Source organism: Lycium barbarum, chromosome 2 (assembly GCF_019175385.1).
Source record: "Lycium barbarum isolate Lr01 chromosome 2, ASM1917538v2, whole genome shotgun sequence".
Taxonomy (NCBI): Eukaryota; Viridiplantae; Streptophyta; class Magnoliopsida; order Solanales; family Solanaceae; genus Lycium; species Lycium barbarum.
This window is the reverse complement of record NC_083338.1, coordinates 135,397,019-135,423,121: the sequence shown is the minus strand read 5'-3', so window position 1 is coordinate 135,423,121 and position 26,103 is coordinate 135,397,019. Positions and strand designations below refer to the sequence as shown.

Here is a 26,103-nt window from a genome sequence, read left to right as displayed (position 1 = left end):
GCAAACGTGAGGTGAGGTAGTGAAACGAAGCAAAACGTGAGGGAAGGTCTCTGAAATTTTCCCATAAATTTATCACTATCTGTTGGTAAGCACTTAAAATACAATTAACATAATCTCCACAAACAACCACAATAATGATAATTAACAAATGTAAATTGAAGAAAAATAAACTCCTATAATACATTAATACAACATAATAATAAATTTAGATGGGCACCCTTCGAACTTGTATCATTTTTTCGCTAGTGTGGTTATTTAATGGGAAAATAACCCTCGATGACTATTTAGGAAAAATAATTACTCGAAATAGTCCACGTTTGTAAAATTATTCCAAATGGCCTAATTTGTACCCCTCACTTCAAAAGACTGTTGTATGTTAGTACCTTCACTATAATTGAAAAAATATTGTATATTGTTGTATACAATTGAATTTTATTGGATATAAACACCTCTTATACATTATTACACACTCTATGCATTATTATACACTCTTATACAAGGTTGATATATTATCTACTCCAGATGTATAAAATTATATATTGTTGTATAATATTGTATATTGTGAAAAAATGACTACGTGGGGTGTAATTTAAAAATATGACTATGCAAATATAATTTTGTATGCTAAATTGTAGATTATTGAAATTTCCTCTATTTTAATGGGATTCGACGTTGCATCAGAAACTTTATTGACAGAGATATCTTGTTTGAGTATTCGGGTATACTAAATTTTAGTGATTATTTCCCATGTTTGAATTTATGAAAGACAAATTTATCGTCCTTTATTGTCATTCAAAGGCAATTAGGACTATAATTCTTTGCTTTTCATTATTTTTTTTGCTAAAGAAGAGAATTACTCAGATTTAACACTTGATCAAAGTAAACAATATAATGGCTTAGTCTCGAGAAAAAGAAATTAGGTGTACAGGCTAAGAGCCCGTTTGGATTGGCTTACAGCTTAAAGCTGTTTGCAGCTTATAAGCTGAAAAAAATAAGTTGGGGTAGTCCAACTTATTTTTTTTGGCTTATAAGCTGTTTTCAGCTTATAAGGTGCTTTAGATAAACTAAGTCAAATGGGTCCAATTATTTTTTTGAGCTTATTTTAAGCATAAAATGACTTTAAGCTGGCCAGCCAAACACTCAAAAAAGCTGAAAACAGCTTATAAGCCAACTTATAAGCCAATCCAAACGGGCTCTAAAATGTTTTCTCTCCCATCAATCCATACACTTTGAAGTAGTGGTGATAAAGTTGATGGAGTTTTCCCCCTTCTAATTCTCTAAATGATTTTGCATTCAGGGTGAATTGATTAAATGACCCTCTACACAATATATCAGATCGCCTATATGTTATGTCAGAATCGTCCATGTATACAGAGAGTCATATGAGGCTCATATACCTCTATTCATTTTTGTAAAGATCCCTTTTAACTAATTTATTCGCTTACTATTACTTCACTATGGACATCATATATTTACACGAGAGAGAATTAGAAGGGGAAAAAAAAAAAAAGCGAGAACATGTCAAATTGAGATTTCTTGTTTTGACTGAGATTTCTTGTTTTGACTGAGAATTTTTCCTAGTAAAAGTATTACAAATTAAACAAAGCTTTAATTAGCTTTCCCAAGAACACAGCAAGAAACACCACATAAGCAACTATCATGTGAGAAACACTCTCCAAAAAGAGTGTGTTCATAAGTCTTTGCACAGTTGACCATGCATTCTCCTATTTGGCAATTCTCCATTTTTATTCCCACATAGCATACCATTTCAGTGCATTTCCTTTCCAAATTCCTCCCTTTTCAAAAAAAAAAAAAAAAAAAAAAAAGAAATTGAAATTCAACTAATTGAAAGGAAACAAGAAATAAGAAAAAATGTTGAATCTTGTTCTTTTCTTGCTCCGGATTTGCATCTTTGGCCAAGAGGCAATTAGAACTCGTTGATTCCAACTTTTTTGAAATTGAGGTACAATTGTTTGTAGAAAGTTATGCTTCATAAGAATCATCCCACAACTTCTAAGTAAATAAAGAAAAATTATACTTTATCCAAGCTAAGTAAATAAAGAAAAATTATACTTTATCCAAGCTAAGTAGGAAAATCTCAGAATTATTTTAGATTTGTAATCTAATGATTATAGTTCAAGTTTTCAATTACCTACACTACTTAATAATTAGAGTTAATGATAAAAACACAACTAAACTATCATCTTTTCGCGAGTTTCATACCTCGACTATCCATTATTCCATTTACCTACCTAAATTATCACTCCCTTTATATTAAAACACACCCCGATGCCGAGTTGGGCTCCAGACACCTGCTGTCTATTGATTTCAAATATTTGGCCAACTTAGCATCGAGGTGTTAGTTTAAGACAAAGGGAGTAATAATTTAGGTAGTAAAGAGAACAATAGATAGTTAAGATATGAAATTCGGAAAAAAAAAAAAGTGATAGTTTAGGCATATTTTTTACCATTCACTCCAATTATTAAGAATGCAGTTTGTATCTACTTAAGTGATTTTGGGATCAATGGTACATACCAGAGGATGCAGAACTGCAGAGAAGAAAGCATAGAAGAGCAAGGATGGGAATCAACTTCATTGTTTGTTGAGCTTGGATTGGATAAAATGATAAAGAATTTTGTTAGAATTTGGACGACCCTTATTGGTTTTTATATTGTGCATTTTAGACACTTAGAACCACTTTGAAAATTGCAAAAAGTTAGAGTACTTTCTCCTTCTCATATTATTTGTCCACTTTCTTTTTTACAGGCCTTTTGAAAAATTATAAATAAAAGATTATTGTTACTACATTATCCTTATCTCTCTTCAATAAGTTGCACTCTAATAAATATTGATTAATTTAAAAAATAATTAATGTTAAAGACAAATTAGGAAACATTTAATAAATTATATCTTAATTTTATAAATTGACAAGTATTTTAGGAAGACTATTTTTAATCATGTGGACAAATAATATGGGACAGAGGGAGTACTACAAATTTTGTTAGAAATATTTTTTAAAAAAATGCATTAGGACCATACAATTTAACTTAATTAAATCTGTATGAATATGGAGATACTTACATAATAAAGAAAAGGGAAAAGGGCCAAAAATACCCTTGAAAGGTTGACCTATCCGAAATAGGTCAAAATTACCCTTCGTCGTGTTTTTGGCTTAAAAATATCTTTGCCGTTATGTTTTTTACTCAAAAATGCCATCTAACTAGCCAAATAGCTATAAAAAAATAAAAATACATACCAAATTGTAGCCAAATAAAAGTTAGTACAATCCCTTGCCGAACGGAACCCCCATTTTAAGCCTAAATTCCGCAATAACAACTTAATGATCTGGTCTTAAGTTCCGTAAAAAACTTTGAAGTTAATTAATGCTTCACTAGCTGATTTAGAGGGAAAATGATCCCACGCCACCGTTAGACCACATTAATGTTCATATCCTATTGCGAAATCTCTTTTTTTTTTTTTTTTTTTTTTTTGGTTTTTCCCCCTTTTTTTTTTTTTTTTTTTTTGGTATATGGATACTTTATGCATAATGATATATATGGTTAAAGAATTATGTACCATATATATTCAAATAATATAATATGGCACACCAGTAGTTATTTAATACTTCATAATATACTTGTTCAAATTATTATATACTCCTATTATGTATATATTAGTTAAACAAGTAGTATGCTACTCCCTCCGCTCCAAAATAATTGAGGATTTAGTCTCTAAAGGTTGGTCCAAAATAATTAATTGTAGTCTATCAAGAAGATACTTTATTTTATTTTTCAAATTGACCCTTGACACATTCTTAATTAGATAAACAAATTTAATGCTTGTTATAGTTTCAAAATCCCTCTTAATTAAGGGCATTTTAGTGAATACATCTCTTAATTTTTAGGTGTAAGTGAATTTCTTAATTCATGTGCCAAAATCTGAAACCCCAATTATTTTATACCGGAGAGAATATATATGTATATGTTATTTATACAACATTAGTATACTAATTATGCTATATATGTTATTTATACACTATTTTTCAGTAGAACTTGGAAGCATTTAAATGATTAGAGCAAATGGGATTTGGGTGTTATTTCAACGGGCTAAAATTATCAAGTGATTCGGGTTGGGTCAATGGAGGGAATAGGTAATTTTAAGTGAAATTGGATATTTTAGCTTGATTTGGAGTTTTTCATTCAAATAGGGGTACATGTGTGAAGTTTGAAGACGATAGAAGTATAATTAGTAGAAATGTGAAATGGAGGGTAAAGTTAGCTAATATAATTGGCCTTTTCCCCTATTTTATGACAAAAATAAATATAGTAACCAAACAAGGTACATAAAATAACGCTAGAATATAAATGTCGTAAGCAAATGATATCTGCGTGAATTAGTAACGACATGATTAGGTTATTTAAAGATAAAAATAATAATTCATCTACTGGGACAGCGCACAGACATTCTTATTAAGCTATTTAGTTATTTGGTATAAAAATTCCTATTAGAGATTAACAAAATCGGGGGCTACTCAACGGAATTGGTGCATAAAGCGAATCTTAAGCAAAGGCCTTAAATTTAATAAATAAATTTATTTATGTTTATTTGATTTCTTTTCTTTTTGTTTATGATGGTGTACGAACTATCTTGACCATATTCGACCATCTGCTAGTTCTTATCATTGAAGATATCTAGTAACTTTATTTAGCAAGCTTTCGGCAATATTTTGTGAGAAGCATCACCATTTAGATAATATTTTTATAAGTTCTTTTCATCTAATAGTCTTACTACTAAGTAGATGTTGAAATAATTTCATACATTTGAAATAGTTGACGTCTATTTTGAATTGAAAAAAATTATATGATCCACTCCTTATATAAGAAATAATCAACTATAAAAATATTACCAAAGACTTTGTTTTTAAATATCAATATCGTCATCGAATTATTCTTTATACATATCGCTTGTTTATTATGAAATTTAAGTATTTATCTACATACCATCTATTTCTTTAAATAGTCTCTTATTATATTCCCAAAAACAAGCCTGAATCTAGTATCTTTCTAATAATAACAGTAATTATATACGATATAGTACTAAATAACTATAAAAATTAGGGGCCCTTAATTTGAGGTTGGGGTGGACCGCTTTGATGAGCCGGCCTTGAATAAAATTGAGTAACGATTCATTTATCGGAACAACAAAAACGTCATTAACTAATATATTCATTACATAAAATGCAAGGACTCTTAGTAGTTGAATTGGTTGATTACTTGAACTGAATTTTCACCTTTGAAAGTTCAATTCCCACCCTTGTAATCCTCTCTCCTATTACCCTTCCCCATTTTTTTTTTTTACATAAAACGCATACTCAATTATCACTAATAGAGAATTAATTTTTATTTTTATTAGTACAATCAAACCTCTCTATAACAACATCGTTGGGTCCGATTTTTTTAGCTATTATAGAGAATGACTGTTATACATCTATAACAACATTGACATTTAAATAATATTTCACTATTATAGGCAAAAAAGATGAATATAATCTAATTTTTCATTTTTAATTGTCAAATTCTAAGTTTAATCATACTTTGTATAACGAAATCAAATTTTTTATTAATGAAAATATATATTCATACCACATTCTTTGTCATAAATAGTGTATTAAAGGATTAACTATTTGGTCAAAATATCTACACTTACTATTGGTAATCATATATATTCTATTTTTATGAAAATTAGTTAATTATTATATTACCAAAAAAGAAGAGAGTTGTTATATGAGAGGTAAGTTTTGAAAGAGCTTACTATTATAAAGTTGGTTGTTCTTGTTATGAGTAAAATGCTGTTATAGAGAAGTAAGATATAACATTAAAAATCAATTCCGAAAGAATTTGGCTGTTATAGAGAGATCTGAATGTTGTTAGTACATTATTAATAACCAACATAATAATTATTTTATTTTTAATCTCAGCATAAACAACTCCTTTTTATATTTATAAATCTTGCATATTCACTATTTTAATCAAAAGATCCTTAAATCCTCACAGTAAATTGTGTATTCCAATTAGTGAGGCTAGAAAAGACACAGAAAATAACGTTTATTCTTTAGGCGACTTTGGTCCATTTGTTTTCATCAGATTGATGCAAACTGGAAACAATGGCGGCTCGTTTATTCAAACCGAACAACCATGGCACCTTAGGGCAACTTTTCTTCATCTACAACTCCAAATTCCTTTTTCAATATTCAACTAAAACTACCCCTGACCCGACCCGTTTCTTGGTCAACTATCTGGTCAAGTCTCTTGGATTTTCAAGAAAAGAAGCCATTTCAACAAACACTAAGGTATTTCGTTCAAAATCCACTGGAAATCCTCAAGTTGTGTTAAATTTCTTTGAACAAAATGGTTTAGACAAAACCCATATTGGAAAAATTGTTTCTTTAGTACCCAAGTTGCTTTTATGTGATGTTGACAAAACCTTAAAGCCCAAACTTGACATTCTTAAAGATCTTGGTTTATCTGGAACTGACTTAGTTAAGGTTGTTACAGGAAGTGTTTCTATTTTGGGAAGTCCTGAAATTTCTGATATGAGATTTTCTGTAAGTTATCTTAGAGAAGTATTGGGTAGTGATGAGTATGTAGTGAAAGCTATCAAGAAAAAACCATGTTTGTTGTTTGTTAAATCATGTGAAAGATTGAGGATCAATATGTTGTTTTTTAAGAGTCTTGGGTTTTCAGATGAGAATATCAAGAAGTTTTTAGTTCAGAATCCATATACTCTTTTGGCAAGTCCTGAGAGTGTTGAGGAAAAAGTGGAGAGACTTCGAAGTGAATTTAATATTTCTCGAGGGTCGGGAATGTTTATACATGGTGTTGATGTGTTTATTTCGATGAAAGAATCGACTATAGACACGAAACTTGGTGTCTTTAGGGATTATGGATGGTCTAAATGGGATATAACTAAATTGGTTCAGCTTTTGCCTTATTGTTTAAGGCTATCACAGAAGAGATTGCGAGCTTCGCTAAACTTTTATATGGAGGAACTTGGTTTGGAACCTGCTTACTTGGCTTCTCACCCGACACTGCTTATGTTCAGTATGAAAAAGAGGGTTTTGCCTCGGTTGGAACTCATGAAAAGTTTAGTCGAGAAGAAACTATATGATGAAGATTACAATCTGTATACTGTTCTGTTGCCATCAGAACAAAAGTTTCACCAGGTTTATGTGCTTCCTTATAAGGATAAGGTGCCTGATGTGTGCGAATTGTACAACAAAATTCAACAGCATGGAAAAGCCAAAAAGTAATATGCTGATCGGCAGAGGTTTGGTACTCCATTTCATTTTGCCTATCTAGTCCTTTTACAAGTAATATGCTGATCGTGATTGTTTGGGATGCCTATTTAGTTTTATCAGCCTATAGGCTATATATCTATCAATGTGCCTCAATTCCAATCTAGTTGGGCTTAGCTATATAATATTCATTCCATCTATTCAGGCCCATTTCATTATTCAACCCCTAGGTTACACACAGAGGATAAAATTTCAACAGTCTTGCACTTAACATAGAGCTTGATGGAGAATGTTCAGACGAATTCATTTTGAGTCCTTGTCAACGTAATGCTTCCTGGAAAATAATCGTCTGAAATATTGTTTCTCTCATTTTTCTGTCAGTTTGGCAACGATAAACTCTCCTCGCTGAGTTTAGTAAGATACCATTTATTGTTTTGTTTTCTGCCTTACCCTATCCCTCAAAAAAGGTGAAAAAAAGAAACTTCATTTCTTTGTGCCCTCTAGGTAACAACATAGTAGGCATCTATCAAGCTTTTAGTTGCCTGAAAAGAAAGGGGGGAGAAGAATCAGTTTCGGCTTTATACAGATCAAAGCAATAAGTTTGTGATTTCTCTGCTGTCCAACGAGTCTTTCTTTGATATCTCTTGGGTTTCACATTCAAAAAATTGTCTATAACTAGTTAAACCTGTATGGTGCCACTAATTTAACAAGTTGCATATTTTTGGTTAATAGAGTATGGGTAGAGATATTATTTTCTAACTATGAGCTCAATGTACTGCTAGCTGCAACGTTGCTTCTACTTTGAAAGTTTTCGGTTCAATCATTCCCCCTCCCTCCCCACCCCCACCCCCAATTTATTCATCTGATTTGCTTCTAAATATGAGCTCGATGTCACTTATTAGAAGTCAGAAGCTTGGAATCTTCCATCCGTTGCACAGTGAATTTTTGCTGTGATTGTCACCAGTGACTCAGGGCTGTTTTGTGAATTATCCATGCTTTGTTATGTGACTAATTTCTCTTTCTTCAGTGTATGTTTCTTGTAAGCGCCACTGATTCTAGCATCTCGTATTAACGACTAAGTTCCATCACAAAAAAGAAAATTACTTTGAAACAAAAGAATTTTAATGTTTGATTTACTCTTCCATACAAAGTGTCTTTAAAATTTTGTTAAGTATGAAGACCTTGTGTTGAAAGTTTCTTGTGGCTTTTCATTTGAACATAAACGGACTCTTGGAAATAAAATGTCTTATCACTTTTAGATGCTGGAGATCTTCTCTACTTTCCTAAGGTCCCACACTGAACTAATATTTAAACAAGAATCTAATTACCCTTTCTTTATTTGGGCAAGGAGTCACACAGAAGATGAATATTTTTATCAACTTTCAACACCCCCCCACACACACAACACACAAAACCCAACCTAAGCCCCTCTCTTTTCCTACATTTTTATGGATATTTTGGAGGGAAGGTGACATAGTTTCTTAATTGTATTGTGTTAATATTATACCTTTAATATGCATACAATACTGGACTAACTGTTTTTTTTTCACTCTTCTCTGTTTGGTCTACCGGAAAAAACCTCTCTACCTCCCAAGGTAGGGGTAAGGTCTGCGTACACTCTACCCTTCCCAGACCCACTTTGTGGGATTTCACTGGGTATGTTGTTGTAGTACTCTTCTCTGTTCATTATTTTTATTTTTTTATCAAGTAAATGTATTTCATCATGTTGTAGATAAAACACAGAGATATTGAGACTAACAACTAAATGACAAACATTGTAACCTAGATATATCTAAACCTAACGGGCGATATTAAATCTTATACAATTCAGGATGGAGAATATCAAGATTGGGTTTTCACTTTGCCACCAGAGTATGCCATATCCTTCAAGGATTGGTGGATAAGATGTGCTTTTTTGAAGTATTAGGTGATTTTTCCCTGTTTATCTAACCTCTGGAAGGAGGAGTTGTCCGGTGCATATAATGGTTTGTGGTAAAATATAGCAGGTACCTGTTGAATCAGTCGAGGTGTATTTAAATCACTAATTAGATACGGATAAGTTCAATTCTGACATCACTACTTAAAACACGGGTCTCTTGCTCCTTGCTGACGGAGCGGGTTCAGACACCGCCATTATTAGTAGTATTATTTTTGGGAAAAAGACGCAATCTTGTAATTTCATGGTCTATGTGGAAAATGTTAGTAAAGCTCACTTTAGGAACAACACCATATTGACAAATAGATTTGCTGATTTTGTTTGGATTGTTAGGAAGGGTCTGATTCCAAGAGTGTTTTCTTCGTGAATGGTTCCCCGAGCACTATGCCTATTACTAGTGCTTATTCTTTTGATTTCCTGTGCAGTATTTTGGCTCAATAGCAACTTTCCATATTGTGCTGGATGAGACACGGGAGAATGGCAAGGTGGCAGTGGCCTGGGTCAAAATGGAGGGTGGCACCGGAAACAGCTTTGCAGGATGAATATTTGCCGCGTGTTGGAAGCACTTGATCTGCAATTGGAAGTCCCCAAGCATGCATTCATACAGATTGTAGGTAGACAAACACGCTGCATTCTGTCAAAGAAACTGAAGCAGAGCCAGAGCCAGTGATGCATGATTTTATTCTTTACTTAATCAAGCTTATAAACTTTAGTGTCAATAGCTCTCAAGCTGGCAATTTTGTTTCTGAATCTGGAGCAATATTTAGCCTCGTAGTTAACTACGGGCTTTTGATTTTTTCTCAAATTCCAGTTAGGTAGCAGAAGCCTGCAAAAGAGGGGGGGAGTGTCACGACTTTCAAACGACGATACCAGAGGCATATTGTCACATTGGGCTGTTAGTTTTTTCATTAACATAGGAAAGATAGTTAATCATTTCTTTGCTCAGGATGCCAGTTGAAAATTACTCATGTCATTCGAAACTGAAAGCTTCCTTTTTCCGAGATTTCGTATTCAAAGATCAAGCGCAGCTTGTCCTTTTTTTATGTTGTTTTTCTATCTTCTGATTAAGTAAGTGAATTTTGTGAAGAGAAAATGGTTACGGTGGTTAGCGGTGAAAGTGGATGAAGTAGCTTAGAAACGACATTTTTGCAGGAAATTTTCAATGTATAGCAGCATGTAAATGATATTAAAATTTTGTTATAGGTCTTAATCAGTGAAATATATTAAGATTATCAAGTAGTTGTAGATTTAAAATTAAACACACATATAATTAAAGATTTAAATAATTTTTATTCAAACCTAAAAAATAAACATATTTAATAATTAAGATTCATATCTTCATCAAGTGGAAAAAAAAATAGGCCTAACTATAAGACTTTGAACAAGGTTTGACAACAAGAAAACTACCAACTAGCGTTAAGTGGTGTTTTCTTTGTTGGGCAAACTTAAACAATTATTTTCACTAAGGTTAATTTTTTTATTTAGAAACATTTTAAACTTAGCATCAGCAATAATATGAAATTTGTAGCTCCATTTAAATATAAAATTACTCATTTATAAGAAGAGAGAAAAATGTGCAATTCTTTTATTAATTTCTCGAAACTACACAAATTGTGCCGGAGTGAGTAGTTTATATAGTAGTGGGAATCAAAAGTTTTGTAATCCTCACATTGAGCTTTAATCCAACGAAGCTTTTAAATGTGGCTCTTGTGTCTTTTTCCTTATTGCATATTCTTACTTTTACAATTTTTTTTAAGACATTTCACTTGGGCCTTTGTAATTGGTTACTGTAATAGTAACTTTTTATAAATTTATTTTTGTGTTTTTTTTTTTCTTATTGCATATTCTTACTTTTACAATTATTCTTTTCTTTTTTATAACATTTCACTTGGGCCTTTGTCATTTTTTAATGTTATAGTAACTTTTTATGAATTTATTTTTTTGTCCTTATTAACTTATTTTTACTCCTTTATCTCAAAATAACCCTACTTGTGGGATTTTTGTTGTTGTGTTAGATGATTCTAGAGATGAAAACATGAGTTTTGTTAATACTTGTGAAAATAAAATACATTATTAAAATCTTAAATGAGTTCAAGATAAGCGCAAAATGAGTTTTGAAGCAGGGTGGAGCTAGAGTGTCAACAACTGTTTCGATCGAACCAATAGCTTTGGTCCACAAACTTTGTATTTAAACGATGAGTTATTAATTTAGTACTGAATAACTTAAAAAATAAGAATTCAGAACCCATAAATTTCATTTGTTGGCTCTACATCTGAATTGAAGTAAATAATTTCGTTAACATTGAAAGTTAAAATGGTTAAGAGTAAGTCTGGGCCTCATGAAACTAGTATATATAAAATAAACGGAAAATGTTCAAATATGCCATTGAACTATCGGAAATGACTCACTTATGCCATTCGTCAATAGTTTGGCTCATTTATGCCATCACCTCAATAGTTTGGCTCATTTATGCCATCGCCGTTACCAAAATGGCTCATCCATGCCCTTTTTCATCGGGTTTTAGTTTAATTTAGGATTTAATTTGTGCTAGCTTAATCAAATGATGTGGACCTCTAATTGGAGGCCACATGTCATATCTGGTATTGTAAAATCGGTGTTAATGAAAAATGACATCAATGAGCTATTTTGGTAATGACGATGACATAAATGAGTCAAACTATTGAGGTGATGGCATAAATGAACCAAACTATTGACGAGTGGTATAAATGAGCCATTTCGGATAGTTCGATGACAATATTGAGCCTTTTCCGTTTTAGCTATAAAATTAGGGCACGTGAACACATTATCTTTCTGTAAAATTAAATATTTTTTGTATATATTTTTTAAAATTAGTAAAATACTAAGTAGTATTTATTTTTTCCTTCTTCTTTTATTAGCGATAAATTCATATATTTGAAATGCTAGATTGGTCTGCAAATGCGGACACGTGACACCACTGGATGGGTAAAAAAAAAAAAAAGGGGAATCTAGGAAGTGGGAAATTGGAGTAGAAATGAGAGCATAAACCCTTAATAAGAGCAATAACCCAATTTTGGCTTTCAAATCAACAAGGATGCTAGTCAAAGCTCGAGCTTTATCATCTGCTTTAATATTCAAATTTAATGGTAATGGCTTTCTCTTTCAATACTCAACAACTGCCCCAACAAACCATTTCATAGTGAAGTACCTCATCAACTCTCTTGGATTCTCCAAAGAAGAAGCTATTTCTTCAACTGCTAAGGTAAGTTACCATATAAATACCGACAAGAATCTAGATTTATTCATCAATTTCTTGAAACAAACAGGTTTTAGCAACACCCAAATCAAAATCTTGGTTTCCAAGTCTCCAGATTTGCTATTCTATGATGTTGAGAGAATCCTTAAACCCAAATTACACTGTCTTAAAGAACTTGGGTTATCTGGTTCTGATATTGTCAAAATCATTTTAAGAGACTGGACATTTTTTAGTAGAGGATTAGATACTCATATAAGACCTGTTATAAATTGTCTCAGAATTTTATTGGGTAGTGATGAAAATGTGGTTAAGGTTATAAAGAAAACTTCTTGGTTGATTAGTTACAATGGTGGTACAACTATACAAGATTGTCTGAATTTATTGCAATCAGTTGGCTGCTCAAATGATAAGATCAAAAAATTTGTGCTAACACGGCCCGGAATTCTTAAACTTGGTGCCAAGAAGCTTGAGGAAACGCTGCATAGGGTGGAAAAAGAATTTGGCGTTTCTCCTGACTCGGCGATGTTTCTCCACATTGTTAGTGTGCTTGCTAGCCACAGTAGATCGAATGTGGACAAGAAAGTTGAAATCTTTAAGAGTTTTGGGTGGTCTGATTCGGATATCCTCACCATGTTGCAAAAGCTACCTTACTGTGTAGGCCTATCAGATGCAAAAGTTCGAACTGCATTGACATTTTTGATGAACGAACTCGGGCACGAATCTGCTTACATCGCTTCTCGCCCTTCGCTTTTAATGTGCAGTTTGGAAAAGAGGGTAAGGCCCAGGTATGAAATCTGGAAACTTGTCAATGAAAAGCAACTGACAAAGTGTAAGTGGGGTTTTTACACGGTCGTGTCATGTCCTGAATCAAGGTTTTTGGAGAAGTATGTGCTGCCTTTAAAAGCTGAACTGCCTGACTTGTATGATTTGTACATCAAGAACATTGGAAAATAGATACCATTTAACTTTGTTTATTCTTTTGATGGACACGCACATCTATCTTAGTTTTCAGCAAGGCAAAGTGAATTTTATCTAATCAGATTACCTTTTCTCATTGAGACATCATATCAACATTATTGTTTGCTGATTATCCACTATTTGGTGCAGTCGTAAGTTGAAAGAAAAAGGTTATCTTTTTAAGTTTAGATAGTGCTTTCAGCAAATGCAAATGAGGCAGTTATTTCTCTTTTTCTGTTACGTGCCTTTTAAGATTTTCCAATGACATTGCAAAGAGCGAATTAACTCTGCTGTTTTAGTAGTTCTCTTTCTTGTTTATGTGCTACACTTGCTGCGAGTTTCTTCTGCTCGTTTGACTGTTGCGAGGATGCTATATGGAAAAATATTAACTTTTAGAGCAAGTGGTCGTTTTTTTGGATTTGCTAAGCTTGTGTATGAAGAAACTGTATAGGGTAAATTTCGAAATGGCTGGTTCAAATAGCTCTGACTTTTAAAGTAAGAGATGCATGTTTTTAAGGCAACTGTTAAAGAGGTAGAAGTGTGTGGATTTGTAACTTTACAGATGAAAGGATAAGCATATGATCCTTTGAGGCTGCTTTAAGTGAGGGTCAATGTGTTATTGAAATAAAAAGAGCTTTCTTTGCTTGGCAAATAAGAAAAAATGGAGACCAAAAAAAAAAAAAAAGCGCATAGGGCCTCTGGTTGTGTCTTAACAGGGGATGGAATAAACTTTTAATTATTCTTAGTCAAATCCTTGGCAAATTAATTTGTATCACAGTGATGCTGTTTAGCATATGCATTATATTTCTGCAATGATAGCAAATTTAGCTTGTTCTTCCTTGAATGGGAGGAACAATCTTTGAGAACAATGAGAAGTTGGTCTATGTTTATTTGCTAAATTTAGTGCTATGAACCGAGCTTGTGTACAATAGATAGAGTTTTTTTAATCTTGTCCCTGTTAATATTCCTGGTGCGACACAGTTAATTTCTTCCTTGGTTATTGATGACATTTATCCATTACTATAAAATTCTCTCGAAGTACAAAGTCCGGTGCAAATTCTCCAATAGCTTGCAGTGACATAATAACTTAAACTCATACTAAACTTACCGGGGCTCATGAGCAATACATTTAGTTCTGCTTCAATTGAATTGATCATAATGACTTTTTTTTTTTTTTTTTTTTAAATTTACACCGGTACTGCTAGCTACTTGGCGGAGTTACTGTTTACTCACCTCTTGAGTTGGTCTTAGTTGAGCTTGTGTTAGAGTGGCTTGATCCCTTTTATATTCTGTATTTCTGTGGAAGCTTCATTGGAGCCTTGAATGTTAAAAGATTCTACTGATGACTTCTTTCCAGATGTTAGTTGATGGATTTTGCTATGTGCTGAATGAATGCCATTTCAATCAACCAATGTCGTTTCCTAATTCCTGTAACTAATTTGTTTTCAAAGTTGATGTTTGTCTATTTGTTTTGCTTAAATATCGATGATCAAGCTGCAGAAAAGATGCTTGTCATGTCCTAAGCTTCAAGCTGCTACCCTATTCTTATTATGTCTATTGACTAATTTTAGAGTTGATATTCTCATTTTTTGCCTTAACTTTCATTTCTTTGCCAACCCCGTACCCTGTTTCTCCTAGACGAAAATCTTCCACGTTCATCTCCCTCTTTCCTGTTTGGATTTTGGTGCTTTGTTATCTATACCTCCATGCGTGAGCTTGCTCACATTGTCAGTCCCAAGCCCGGATAAAGGAGCAGAGTAGTGGTGGGCATAAAACTAGTCAATCTTTGATAAATTCTCACAATACAAATCCCCAATTTGTTTTGGACTGAGGTGTCATCGTTATTGTTGCTGTTGTGAAAGATGTGCATTTGTTTTGAGGAAAAGAAAAGCATATTACAGCCATTTGCAGCAGGGGCATCTATTTCAAAGGTTCAAAGTTGAAACAGTATTTAGATATGAATTAGCTTTTCCCATTTCAATTTGAATGCTCTTATATAAACTAAAATATAAAATGTTCGAATCGTTTAGGTTATTAGTTCAATTGACTATGCTATTGTAGAGTCGCATAATTCAAAGTTTATCTCTTGAGGTTAATTTGTGTGAGTAAGTCTTAATTAGATTCCTATAACTGGACCATTATGTCTCTTCAAAGATTCTCATCTGCTTTGGTTGAAGTTGAATAGGAGCTCGTGAATCAATTCTTAATTCGGAACTCAAATATGTCATCGAATTATTGAAAATGACTCATTTATGTCATTCATCAATAGTTTTGGCTCATTTATGCCTTTGAACTATCGAAAATGATTCATTTATGCCACTCATCAATAGTTTTGGCTCATTTATGCCATTTTGTTACCAAAATGACTCACGCATGCCATTTTTCATTAACGCCGGTTTTATAATACTAGATATGACACGTGGCCTCCAATTAGAAGTCTACGTCGTTTAGTTAAACGAGTCCAATTTTAAATGCCAAATTAACAAAAAAATCCAACTCATACGCTCTACCCACCCACAATCATAATCTAGTTGGAGATCACGTGTCATATATGGTATTGTAAAATCGGCGTTAATGAAATATGGCATGGATGAGTCATTTTGGTAACAAGCGATGGCATAAATGAGTCAAACTGTTGATGAGTGACATAAATGAGCCATTTTCGATAGTTTGGTGGCATAAATGAGTCATTTCCGATAGTTCGATGACATATTTGAGTCTTTTCCGTAAATAATTTGCATTTAGATATGGGAAATTCAATTCACATTTGGCCAGATCTCCTAATTCTTCCTATACAATCTGTTCAATTTCCCTTGAAATGTTATTTCTCCAATTCAAAATATTGACACCATTGTAGGTTGAGTAAGTTTTTTTAAGAGTGAAATAGGTTGAACTCTAGTAAACTATAACCATTTTTCGAACTTTATACCTAAATTATTGGGTGATCTTGTTATCCTTGGATTATAACTCCTCTTAGATTTAAACCTACCAGTTGAATATGTGGTAAAATGTTTGGGATAATTCGCTGAAAGACGTGTGGGAGATGAAAAAAGTCGTAAAAATGAGTTCACTTGGCACAATTAATTCATGGTAATTCGGGGGTTTGGTGAACATCCAATAATTTATGTAAGAACCTAGCAAAATGGTGTTTTTTTTTTTTTTTTTTAAACTTACACTTCTTTTGTTTATAGGTGATATTCACATAATATATCATATACCTCTCTGGGAGGTATTTGAATTTTTTTTTTTTTTTTTTTGCGTTCAAATTTATGCTTTTATTACTGATTTTTCATCAATCAAGATACATTCTTTATGAAAATAATTGGCACCCCAATACTAATATATTATTGCTCCACTACTTCTTGCTCCTCTGCTCTATCTCTTGGCTCTTTCTTTCTTGATATCACCAAAAGCCCAAGCAACTAAACTACACAAAATCTTTTTTCTTTGATTCTGTTTGCCTCCTTGCTCCTTTCTTCGCATCCTTCCCTTATGTCTGTCCTTCATCTTCCTCTTGCCTTCTGAATCCTGAAGTTTGCCATTTGAGCCTTATCCATTCTCAATGCTCCTCTTGCTTGTCTTGGAATTTCTTGCATTGAAGAATATAGATCAGCAATCAAACTATACTGTGCATTGCTTCCAAATTTAGCTAAAGAATCAGCTGCTGTGTTTGCTTCCCTAAAACAGTGTTGGATTTTGATGTTTCTCTTATCGATGATCCTCTTCATAGCTAACACTTCTTTTGAAAGTTCCCAAGGGATATTATATGTGCCATCTAGCCACTTCACCACCAGCATTGAATCGACTTCTATGATGCTGTTGTTGATATCATTATGATCAATCCAGCTGATTCCAAAATTTGCAGCCTGGATTTCTGCACTGTTGTTGGAACAAAATTGTACAGATTTAGAGAAAGCCATGATGATATTTCCTCTAGAGTCTCTGGCAATTCCTCCTATTCCTGCTTTGTTGCTATGTGTCATGCTACTTCCATCAGTGTTAATCTTGATGACATTTTCTGTAGGTTTGCTCCAAATAATAGGCATGCTTGTTAAAACAGCTCTATGTGCTTCCATAGTATCACACAATCTGTCCCAACTATGACACAAGTCAACTTTGTACCCTTTCTTTTTAATGATACACATTACATGCTGAGCCACTTCATACTTGATTTTGGCCACAGAGTACTTCTTGTTTCCATATTTCCAAGAACTCCAAGCTTTCCATAATTCCCAACAAATAAAGATAGGAATGCATTGGTATGCCACTCTTAGCATAGAGTTCTTTGTATTGAAATTCCACCATGTTATAAATTTGGCATGGATGCTCTGATTTTGCGTAATGATTCCCAATGAATCACCAAAGAATTTTCAGATTTTTTTTTGCTATTTCCCCTTCAATAAAGACATGGTTGATGGTTTCCTCCTTAGTTTGAGTACAACAGATGCACCTAGGATCAGCATTTCTTGAGAAGTTCTTGATTCTATCATACATAGGCATCTTGTTCTTGATAATTCTCCAACTGATAAATGCCATTTTGAATGGGATTCCCTTATTCCATATGCACTTCCATATAGGAGCTTCAGGTAGTCTCTTCCTTAGAACTTGAAATGCACTGGCACAGGTGAAATTTCCAGAAGAATTAACAGTCCAAATGGCTTGGTCCTTCTTGTTTCTCTGCCCAATTTCTACCCTCTGAATGATGTAGCAAACTTCAGGTGGCAGCAACTTTGATATGTAGTCCATATCCCAATTGTTATCCCAATTGTTTCCTTCTAGACAGTCTGACACCATGAGAGTACCTGGGTTATTTTCAGATTGGTGATGCATAGCTAGAGGACCAATGCCTGTCCAATTATCCCACCAAAAGGATATTTTAGCTTCATTTATCCTCCATAATATATGAGGTTCTATATCAGCTTTGCTTCTTAATAATTCCTTCCAGACAAAAGATTGACAACCTTGAATTTTCCTGGCCACTACATGACTTCTTTGACAATACTTGGCCATCATAAACTGAGACCATAGATTATCTTCAGCTCTTATTCTCCACCATCTTTTGGCAGCAAACACTTTACATATGTCCTCAATGCTTTTGAAACCTGTACCCCCCTCATGTTGAGGGTAGCACATATTTGCCCAAGAACTCCAATGGTACCTCTTTTTGTTATCAGTCTGCCCCCAGAAGAAATCTGCAAAGTATCTTTCCATTTGTTTTATGATGGCCTTAGGAGGGGACATTGCTGCAAGAATATGCAGGGTTTGAGACTGAAGTACATGTTTAATGATGATTGCTCTGCCCCCAGAGGATAGCAAGTTGCCTTGCCATCCTTGAGCTTTGTTCATGACACTCTTTGCAATATCAGCAAAATAAGACAGTCTTTTCCTTCCAGGAAATATTGGACAGCCTAGATACTTCATAGGAAAGAATTGGTGCTTGTAGCCAGTAATTCTACTAATCATCCTTCTCCTATTTTCAGAAGAGTTAGTAGCAGTCAAAAAGAAACTTTTCTCAATGTTGATCTCTTGTCCAGACTCCTTTTCATATTGTTTCAACACCTTGATGATCATTTTAATAGTTCTCTTGTTTCCTGAGGAGAATATAACAATATCATCTGCATAACATAAATGATTGATTAGAGGACCCTTTTGCTGCATAGTGTAACCAATATATCTCTCATTGTTGTGCAGTTGGTTCATAGCCTTAGACAATGTTTCAGCAGCCAAAACAAATAAGCCTGGTGATAGAGGATCACCCTGCTTAAGACCTCTGGTAGAATGAAAGAAGCCATGCCTCATGCCATTGATCATAACTGAGTACCAAACATTAGCTATGAGCCTATGTATGAGATCAATAAATATCTCAGAGAAACCCATTTGCCTGATAACAGCTTTGAGAAATAACCAAGACACCTTGTCATATGCCTTGGCCATGTCCAACTTCATTACCATGTTCCCATATTTGTTGTTCTTTTTGATGTCCTGTACCAACTCTTGTGTGAGTAAAACATTCTCAGTAATCAACCTGCCTTTGATGAAGCCAGTTTGATTTTGAGAGATCATTCTAGGCAAGATGTTAGTAAGTCTGTTGGAGATGATCTTGGAGAGGATCTTGTTTGAGAAGTTGCTCAAACTGATTGGTCTCGTATGAGAGAAGTTGTTTGGATATTCCACCTTTGGAAGCAATATTAAACAAGTGTGAGTATAAAACTTGGTGAGCTTGGCCCCTCTGAAGAAGTCTATAACCATGTTGTATACATCATATTTGATGATCTCCCAAGTAGTTTGGTAGAATTTTCCACAGTACCCATCAGGCCCAGGAGCACTATCAGGGTCTAGGGACATAATAGCCTGATAAGTTTCCTCCATACTAGGGATTTTAGTAAGGATCTCATTATCTTCAGCTGTAACATTCTTCTCAATGTTCTCCACTATTCTGAATTCAGATTGCTGCTCAGGCTGAGAAAACAATTTGCTAAAATGTCTAGTGGCAGTATCAGTAATTTTATCATCCCCTTGAATCCATTGATCCTGCTCATTTTTTATCCTGTACAGTTGTGTTTTTTTCCTTTTTTGTCTAATGACACTGTGAAAGTATCTAGTGTTACTGTCTCCCTCCTCTTGCCATTTGATCCTAGCTTTTTGCCTCAGCATAGAAATCTCCTTATTAACCCAATAAATTTGCTCAGCATACTTAGAATGAAGAAGACTTCTGTTTAGATCAGTGTTGTAAGTAGTATACCGGGCTTCAGCCTTTTCCACTTGTTCTTCCAGCTCTTTCACTTTCTCAAACACATTACCAATGCTGTTTTTTGACCAGTGGCTTAGGCAGTTGCTCAGCCTTTTTAATTTTTGTTGTAGAATCCACATGGGATTACCCCTCACATCAGAATGCCAAGAATTTTTCACCATATCCATGAAATCATCTTGTTCAGTCCAGAAATTTAAGAATTTGAAATATTTAGTCCTTGGAGGTTCCTTACTGCCACATTTCATAAGAAGTACCTTGTGATCTGAACCTGTTCTTGGGAGATGCCTGATATTGACAATAGGGAATTTCTGAGACCAATGATCATTATACATGACTCTATCCAGCCTCATCAGGATCCTTCCTCTCAATCTTCTGGCATTAGTCCAAGTGAATTTATCCCCAGAATATCCAGCATCCATCATGTTGCAATCATCCATACAACCAACAAACTCCAAACTTCTGCTTAGTCTATGTTGTCTTCCCCCTTGCTTCTCCTCGGCTTCTATGATGTTATTGAAATCCCCCATTATAGACCATGCTTTGTTTATATGACTATTCAAGGTCCTCAAGTTTTCCCACAGTCTCTTCCTCTTCCTAGAGGAAGTTTTAGCATAGACTATTGTTACAACAAAACCTTCATTGTGACTACTATGCTGAATTTCCAGAGTGAGCTGTTGATTGTGATCACTGATCACCTTACATTTGAAATCATCATCCCATAAGCACCATATCTTGCCATTCTTGTTTGTGACAGCATTATTAAATCCCAGCTTTCTTTTGTATTTCTGTATTTTGTTCTTGTTGATGACAGCTTTGTGAACAAAAGGTTCTTGAAGTGCCACAAAAGTGGCCTTGTGAATCTGAGTGATTTTTTTGAGTCTATCAAAGGCTCCTCTAGAGCCTATCCCTCTTATATTCCATATGATTGTATTAATCATAGGAACTGTTCAAAGGTCATGATAGTTTATTAAGAGATTTTTAACATATTCACTCTTTTTCAATCAAGAATTTTCTTCTATTTTCAACAGTAAAAAACTATGCTTTATGCCTATCTTTAAAAATTAAATACTATATCAGTATCCAAAATCACATCAAAATTAGATGTATTTTAAATTTCGGCTTGAGTCGAAAACAATTAAAAAAAGTTCAAATTAATAGACAAACCCAGGCATTAATACTATACGGTGAACTTAACACTTCTCTACCAGTGTTTTTCTTACGTACTCTTTGCAAAATCCATAGCAATAGCCAAACAATATGCTAGTCCGATTCAAAGGCAAATTTCACTGTTTTACAGACCTCTTTTCCTTGTATAATTTCAAATCTCAATATCTCTACTCAACAACCACAACCCCCGACCCGACCCGGACCCGGACCCGGGCCCCTTTTATGGTGAAATACTTGGTTGATTCTCTAGGATTCTCCAAAGATGAAGCATTGTTAGCATCTTCCAAGGTAACTTCATGGAAATCAGTAAAGAATCCAGATTTAGTCCTCAATTTCTTGAAACAAACTGGTTTCGACAACACCCAGATTAAAAAACTTGTTTCTGTAGCCCCCAAACTGCTATTCCTTGATGTTTCCAAAACCCTAAAACCCAAATTCCAGTGCCTTATGGATCTCGGGTTATCCGGGTCGGACCTGGTGAATGTAATGGTTAAAGATGCAACAATTGTTGAAAGAGGTTTAGTCACTCATTTGAGACCTACCATTGATTGTCTTAGAAGAACTTTGGGTTGTGATGAAAATGTAGTTAAGGCTGTAAAGAGAGCTTCTTGGTTGCTTTCTTTTGGTGCTCGTCATATTATGGAGACTAATCTATTGTTGTTGAAAAACTCTGGTGTTCCTGATGTAAGAATAAAAAAACTTGTGCTTAGAAATCCCAGATGTATTACACAAAAGAATGATTGGGTTAAGGATTTGTTGCATAGGGTGGAGAAGGATTTTGGAATTCCGCTTGACTCTGCGATGTTTCCTTATGGATTTCATACGTTAGCCTCGCAAAAGAAGTCTAGGTGTGAAAAGAAAATTGGAGTTTTCAAGAGTTATGGATGGTCTGATGATGACGTTCTCACGATGTTCAGGAAGCTACCTTATTGTATTGCTTTCTCGGAGGTTAAAATTAAGAAAATATTGAATCTGTACATGAAGGAGCTTGGTTTAGAACCTGATTACTTGGCTTCTCATCCTTCAATTTTGATCTATAGTTTGGAGAAAAGGGTGTTACCTCGGATGCAAGTATTGAAATTTTTGGATGAAAAGAAGCTTGAGAGGAGAAAGTTGGCTCTTTATAGTGTGGTGAGCTTAGCAGAGTCAAAGTTCATAGAGTATTTTGTGCTGCCCTACAAGGATCAGATTCCTGATTTGTATGAACCACTCAAGAAAATTGTGGCTCCTTAACAGTTTTAGTTTACTTTTGGCACCATGGGTGCTGAAATCTTTCTCAATTTTCAGTTGTAGTATTCTGAAATAAAAATCATTTTTGTCCTGATAAAGCAAAAATATCATTGAAGTACTCTTTTTATTTCAAACTTATTTTTCTTTCTAGTGAACTAATTACCTGTTTTCAGGTGTTGGAAAAAAGTATTTCTCTCTTTATGTCTTATTGCTTTCAGTACACATTTGGATAACTCAATAGCATACCACAGATACCTGACGTCCTATATTCTCTATTAAGTAGAAAAGCAAGTCTACTGGAATTACTATTTTACCATGATTATATATGCAGGTTTTGGACTAGTGCGTAGAGTGGTGAATGATTTTGGCTATTTCTTGATTGTATCTCGGGCATGTTCTTGTATGGAGTTTATGTCTTTGCTTAGTTCAGTCAGCCGCTTTTAGAGAAGAAATTTGCAATTTTCAGGAGTTAACTAGGAAATCTCTCTCCATTTTGATAAATCTAATCTAAAGAGATCTTGATAATACTTCTTATTCTTTTGTGATCTTGATTTTTCATTTTAAGTGGGGCAAACTGGAGCGTCTGTAATGCATTGTCCTGGTTATCTTACCGAAATAAGAGGAAGCTAAACTAGGCTATATCTCCTCTCTTATAATGCTATCTTATTTTTGTTTTTCCTTGGGTTTATCTTGTTATTTACTATACTAAATATGTTATGAATATGTTTTTCTAATTGATTTGATTGCGAAAGAACTATATTGTCTCTAACAAATACAGGTTTTTCAAATGACCAAATTGAGAAGCTCATTCTCAAGGAGGAGGGGTACAATTGTGTAAAATTCAGGGCAGCTCCAAGAAAATGGTTCAGAGAGTGAAAAGGAGTCGATATTTCTTCCCAGTTGGAATAGTGGTCTATGGAATGGAACTGCTGCTTCATTTTTTCCCTTCTGATTTCTGATATGCTGTTCGATGAATTAAAAGTACCATATATACAACGGAAAAGGTCCGAAAATATGCCTGACGTATGGAAAATGACTTACAAATACCCAGAATACCCCTCAAACTAACACCTTAAACTTGACGGGTTATTTTCAATTTAAAAAAGCCACATGACTTATTATAATTGGCCACATATATTATTTAATTTAAGAAGTAAACACCCACTTTTAAACCCAATTGATTTTGTCAGACCTTAACACGATCGATCATGAGATTGTGGCCATTTCCAAAAGTGTAGAGAAACTAACAATTTAGTAAATTCCTAGTGGCACAAGTTTATGCTAAGGTGTCTCCATTTCCAATAAATTGCAATTTCTCCAGCATCTGTAAGGGTCACTGATGCTAGAATTAACAGGGGAAGTAGGCAGAAGGAACTAGCTGGTTAAGTGCCATTCTCAACTAGTTCTTTTTTCCCTGATTCTTAATGAGTTAGGTACAATGTGCTGTGTTGCACTTTATGCTTCAGAACTATTTGAATTTTTTTATACTAGATGCATGGCTCCTGTTAATTGTTGTTCTTAGTGTGTTCTTGTTCAATTTAATGGTCATTGCCCTAATTTGATATTAGTAGTTCGGAAAAGGTCCAAAAATACCCTTAAACTATTGAAAAAGGCTCATAAATACCCTCCTTCCATCTTTTGGTCTAAAAATACCCTTCCATCCACCTTTTAGGTCTAAATATACCCTTAAGGTTTGTTTTTGGCTCGAATATACCCTTTAAACTAACAGAATATGTTTTTTTGTTTTTTTTTATCGGAAAAGGTCCAAAAATACCCTTAATCTATTGAAAAAGGCTCATAAATACCCTCCTTCCACCTTTTGGTCTAAAAAAATATGAACGAAATAAGTTTTTTTTTTGGGTTTTTTTTGCATTTCATGAATAAAAAAACGAAATAGGAAATTATAATTTTTTTTTTGCATTTCGTGTATTAAAAAACAAAATAGGAAATTATATTTTTTTTTTTTGCATTTCGTGTATTAAAAAAAAATAGGATAAAAAAAAAATTCGTTCATATAAAAACGAAATTGGAAAATATATATATATATATATTTTTTTTATTTCGTTGGTATATATATTTTCCAAGTTCGTTTTTATATGAACGAAATTAATTTTTTTTATCCTATTCGTTTTTTAATACACGAAATGAAAAAAAAAATTATAATTTCCTATTTTGTTTTTTAATACACGAAATGTAAAAAAAAAAATTATAATTTCCTATTTCATTTTTTTATTCATGAAATGCAAAAAAAACCCAAAAAAACAAACATATTTCGTTCATATTTTTTTAGACCAAAAGGTGGAAGGAGGGTATTTATGAGCCTTTTTCAATAGATTAAGGGTATTTTTGGACCTTTTCCGAAAAAACAAAAACAAAAAAACATATTCTGTTAGTTTAAAGGGTATATTTGAGCCAAAAACAAGCCTTAAGGGTATTTTTAGACCTAAAAGGTGGATGGAAGGGTATTTTTAGACCAAAAGATGGAAGGAGGGTATTTATGAGCCTTTTTCAATAGTTTAAGGATATTTTTGGACCTTTTCCGTTAGTAGTTTAACGTACATGATGTTCTTGTGCAGATAAATTAATTCGTGTGAGGCATATAATGTAGGTTTAGATTAAAAAAACGGGTGAAGATTAAATGGGCCAGCAGGTGTAGATTTAAAAGGGCGGGTTAACTTTTTCATTTTTTTGCGCGGATTGCCCTTCGTTTGGGGTGGTCTTTAAATTTTGCCTCTCAAATTTGTGGTCTTTAAATTTTGCCCTTCATATTTGTGATCTTTAAATTTTGCCCTTTGCTTGGAAAGATGGGCGAATACATGAAGTTATGGGTTCGAACTCCCGCTCAGACGTAAAATAAAAAAATAATTTCGCAAGGCAAGACTGGGGGAATGTATGCCGGATCCAACATACAATCTTTAAGAAAAAGTTAAAGTTATGCCGGATCCGGCATAACTAAAAGTCTGCCCCTCAAGGCAAAGTCTGCCCCCTCCGGCAGACTTTTAGTTAAACATAACTAAAAGTCTGCCGGAGGGGGCATACAAAATTTAAACTTTGCCTTATAAGACAAACTTTTAATTATGCCATAAGGAAAACTTACGCCTTATGGGACATACTTTTAGTTATGTTTTATGGACACACTTTTAGTTAAGGCATTACTAAAGGTTTACCTTGAAAAGTTAAAAAAAAAATACATATATATGCTTCAAGGCAAAGTTTGCCCATAAGGCATAAGTATGCCCCCATCGGCATAAGTTTGGTAATTCCTTAACAAGTTTATGCCGATGGGGGCATACTTTTAATGGGCAAACTTTTATGCCGGATCCGGCATAAACTTGTGAAGGAATTATCAAAGTTATGCCGGAACCGGCATACTTATGCCAAGTCTGCCCATAAGGCATAAGTATACCGGGTCCGGCATAACTTTGCTAATTCCTTCACAAGTGTATGCCGATGGGGGCATAGCGAAATTTAAACTCTGCCTTGCGATTTTTTTTAAAAATTTTGACTGTGTGGGGGTTCGAACCTGAAACC

At 33.9% G+C, this 26,103-nt stretch overlaps 3 protein-coding genes across 4 annotated transcripts; all 3 read left to right on the top strand.

Annotated features, from left to right (window-relative positions):
* Window positions 1-6,049: 6,049 nt before the first annotated feature.
* On the top strand, window positions 6,050-10,274 carry LOC132627433 (transcription termination factor MTERF15, mitochondrial-like). Of its 2 annotated transcripts, none has more exons than XM_060342778.1 (2): window positions 6,050-7,332; window positions 9,657-10,274. In XM_060342778.1, the coding sequence occupies exon 1, from the start codon at window positions 6,165-6,167 to the stop codon at window positions 7,308-7,310; it is 1,146 nt and encodes a 381-aa protein (XP_060198761.1). In that variant the 5' UTR covers window positions 6,050-6,164; the 3' UTR covers window positions 7,311-7,332; window positions 9,657-10,274. The 2 variants fall into 2 exon arrangements, with proteins under 2 accessions (XP_060198761.1, XP_060198760.1); XM_060342777.1 differs by having other exon boundaries at window positions 6,051-7,327.
* Window positions 10,275-12,184: 1,910 nt separating this feature from the next.
* Window positions 12,185-13,652, top strand: LOC132627432 (transcription termination factor MTERF9, chloroplastic-like). Its single transcript, XM_060342776.1, has one exon. It carries the CDS (start codon window positions 12,306-12,308, stop codon window positions 13,419-13,421), a length of 1,116 nt encoding a protein of 371 aa, XP_060198759.1. The 5' UTR covers window positions 12,185-12,305; the 3' UTR covers window positions 13,422-13,652.
* A 7,602-nt stretch (window positions 13,653-21,254) lies between these two features.
* Window positions 21,255-22,690, top strand: LOC132627431 (transcription termination factor MTERF5, chloroplastic-like). Its single transcript, XM_060342775.1, has one exon. It carries the CDS (start codon window positions 21,433-21,435, stop codon window positions 22,573-22,575), a length of 1,143 nt encoding a protein of 380 aa, XP_060198758.1. The 5' UTR covers window positions 21,255-21,432; the 3' UTR covers window positions 22,576-22,690.
* Window positions 22,691-26,103: the final 3,413 nt, after the last annotated feature.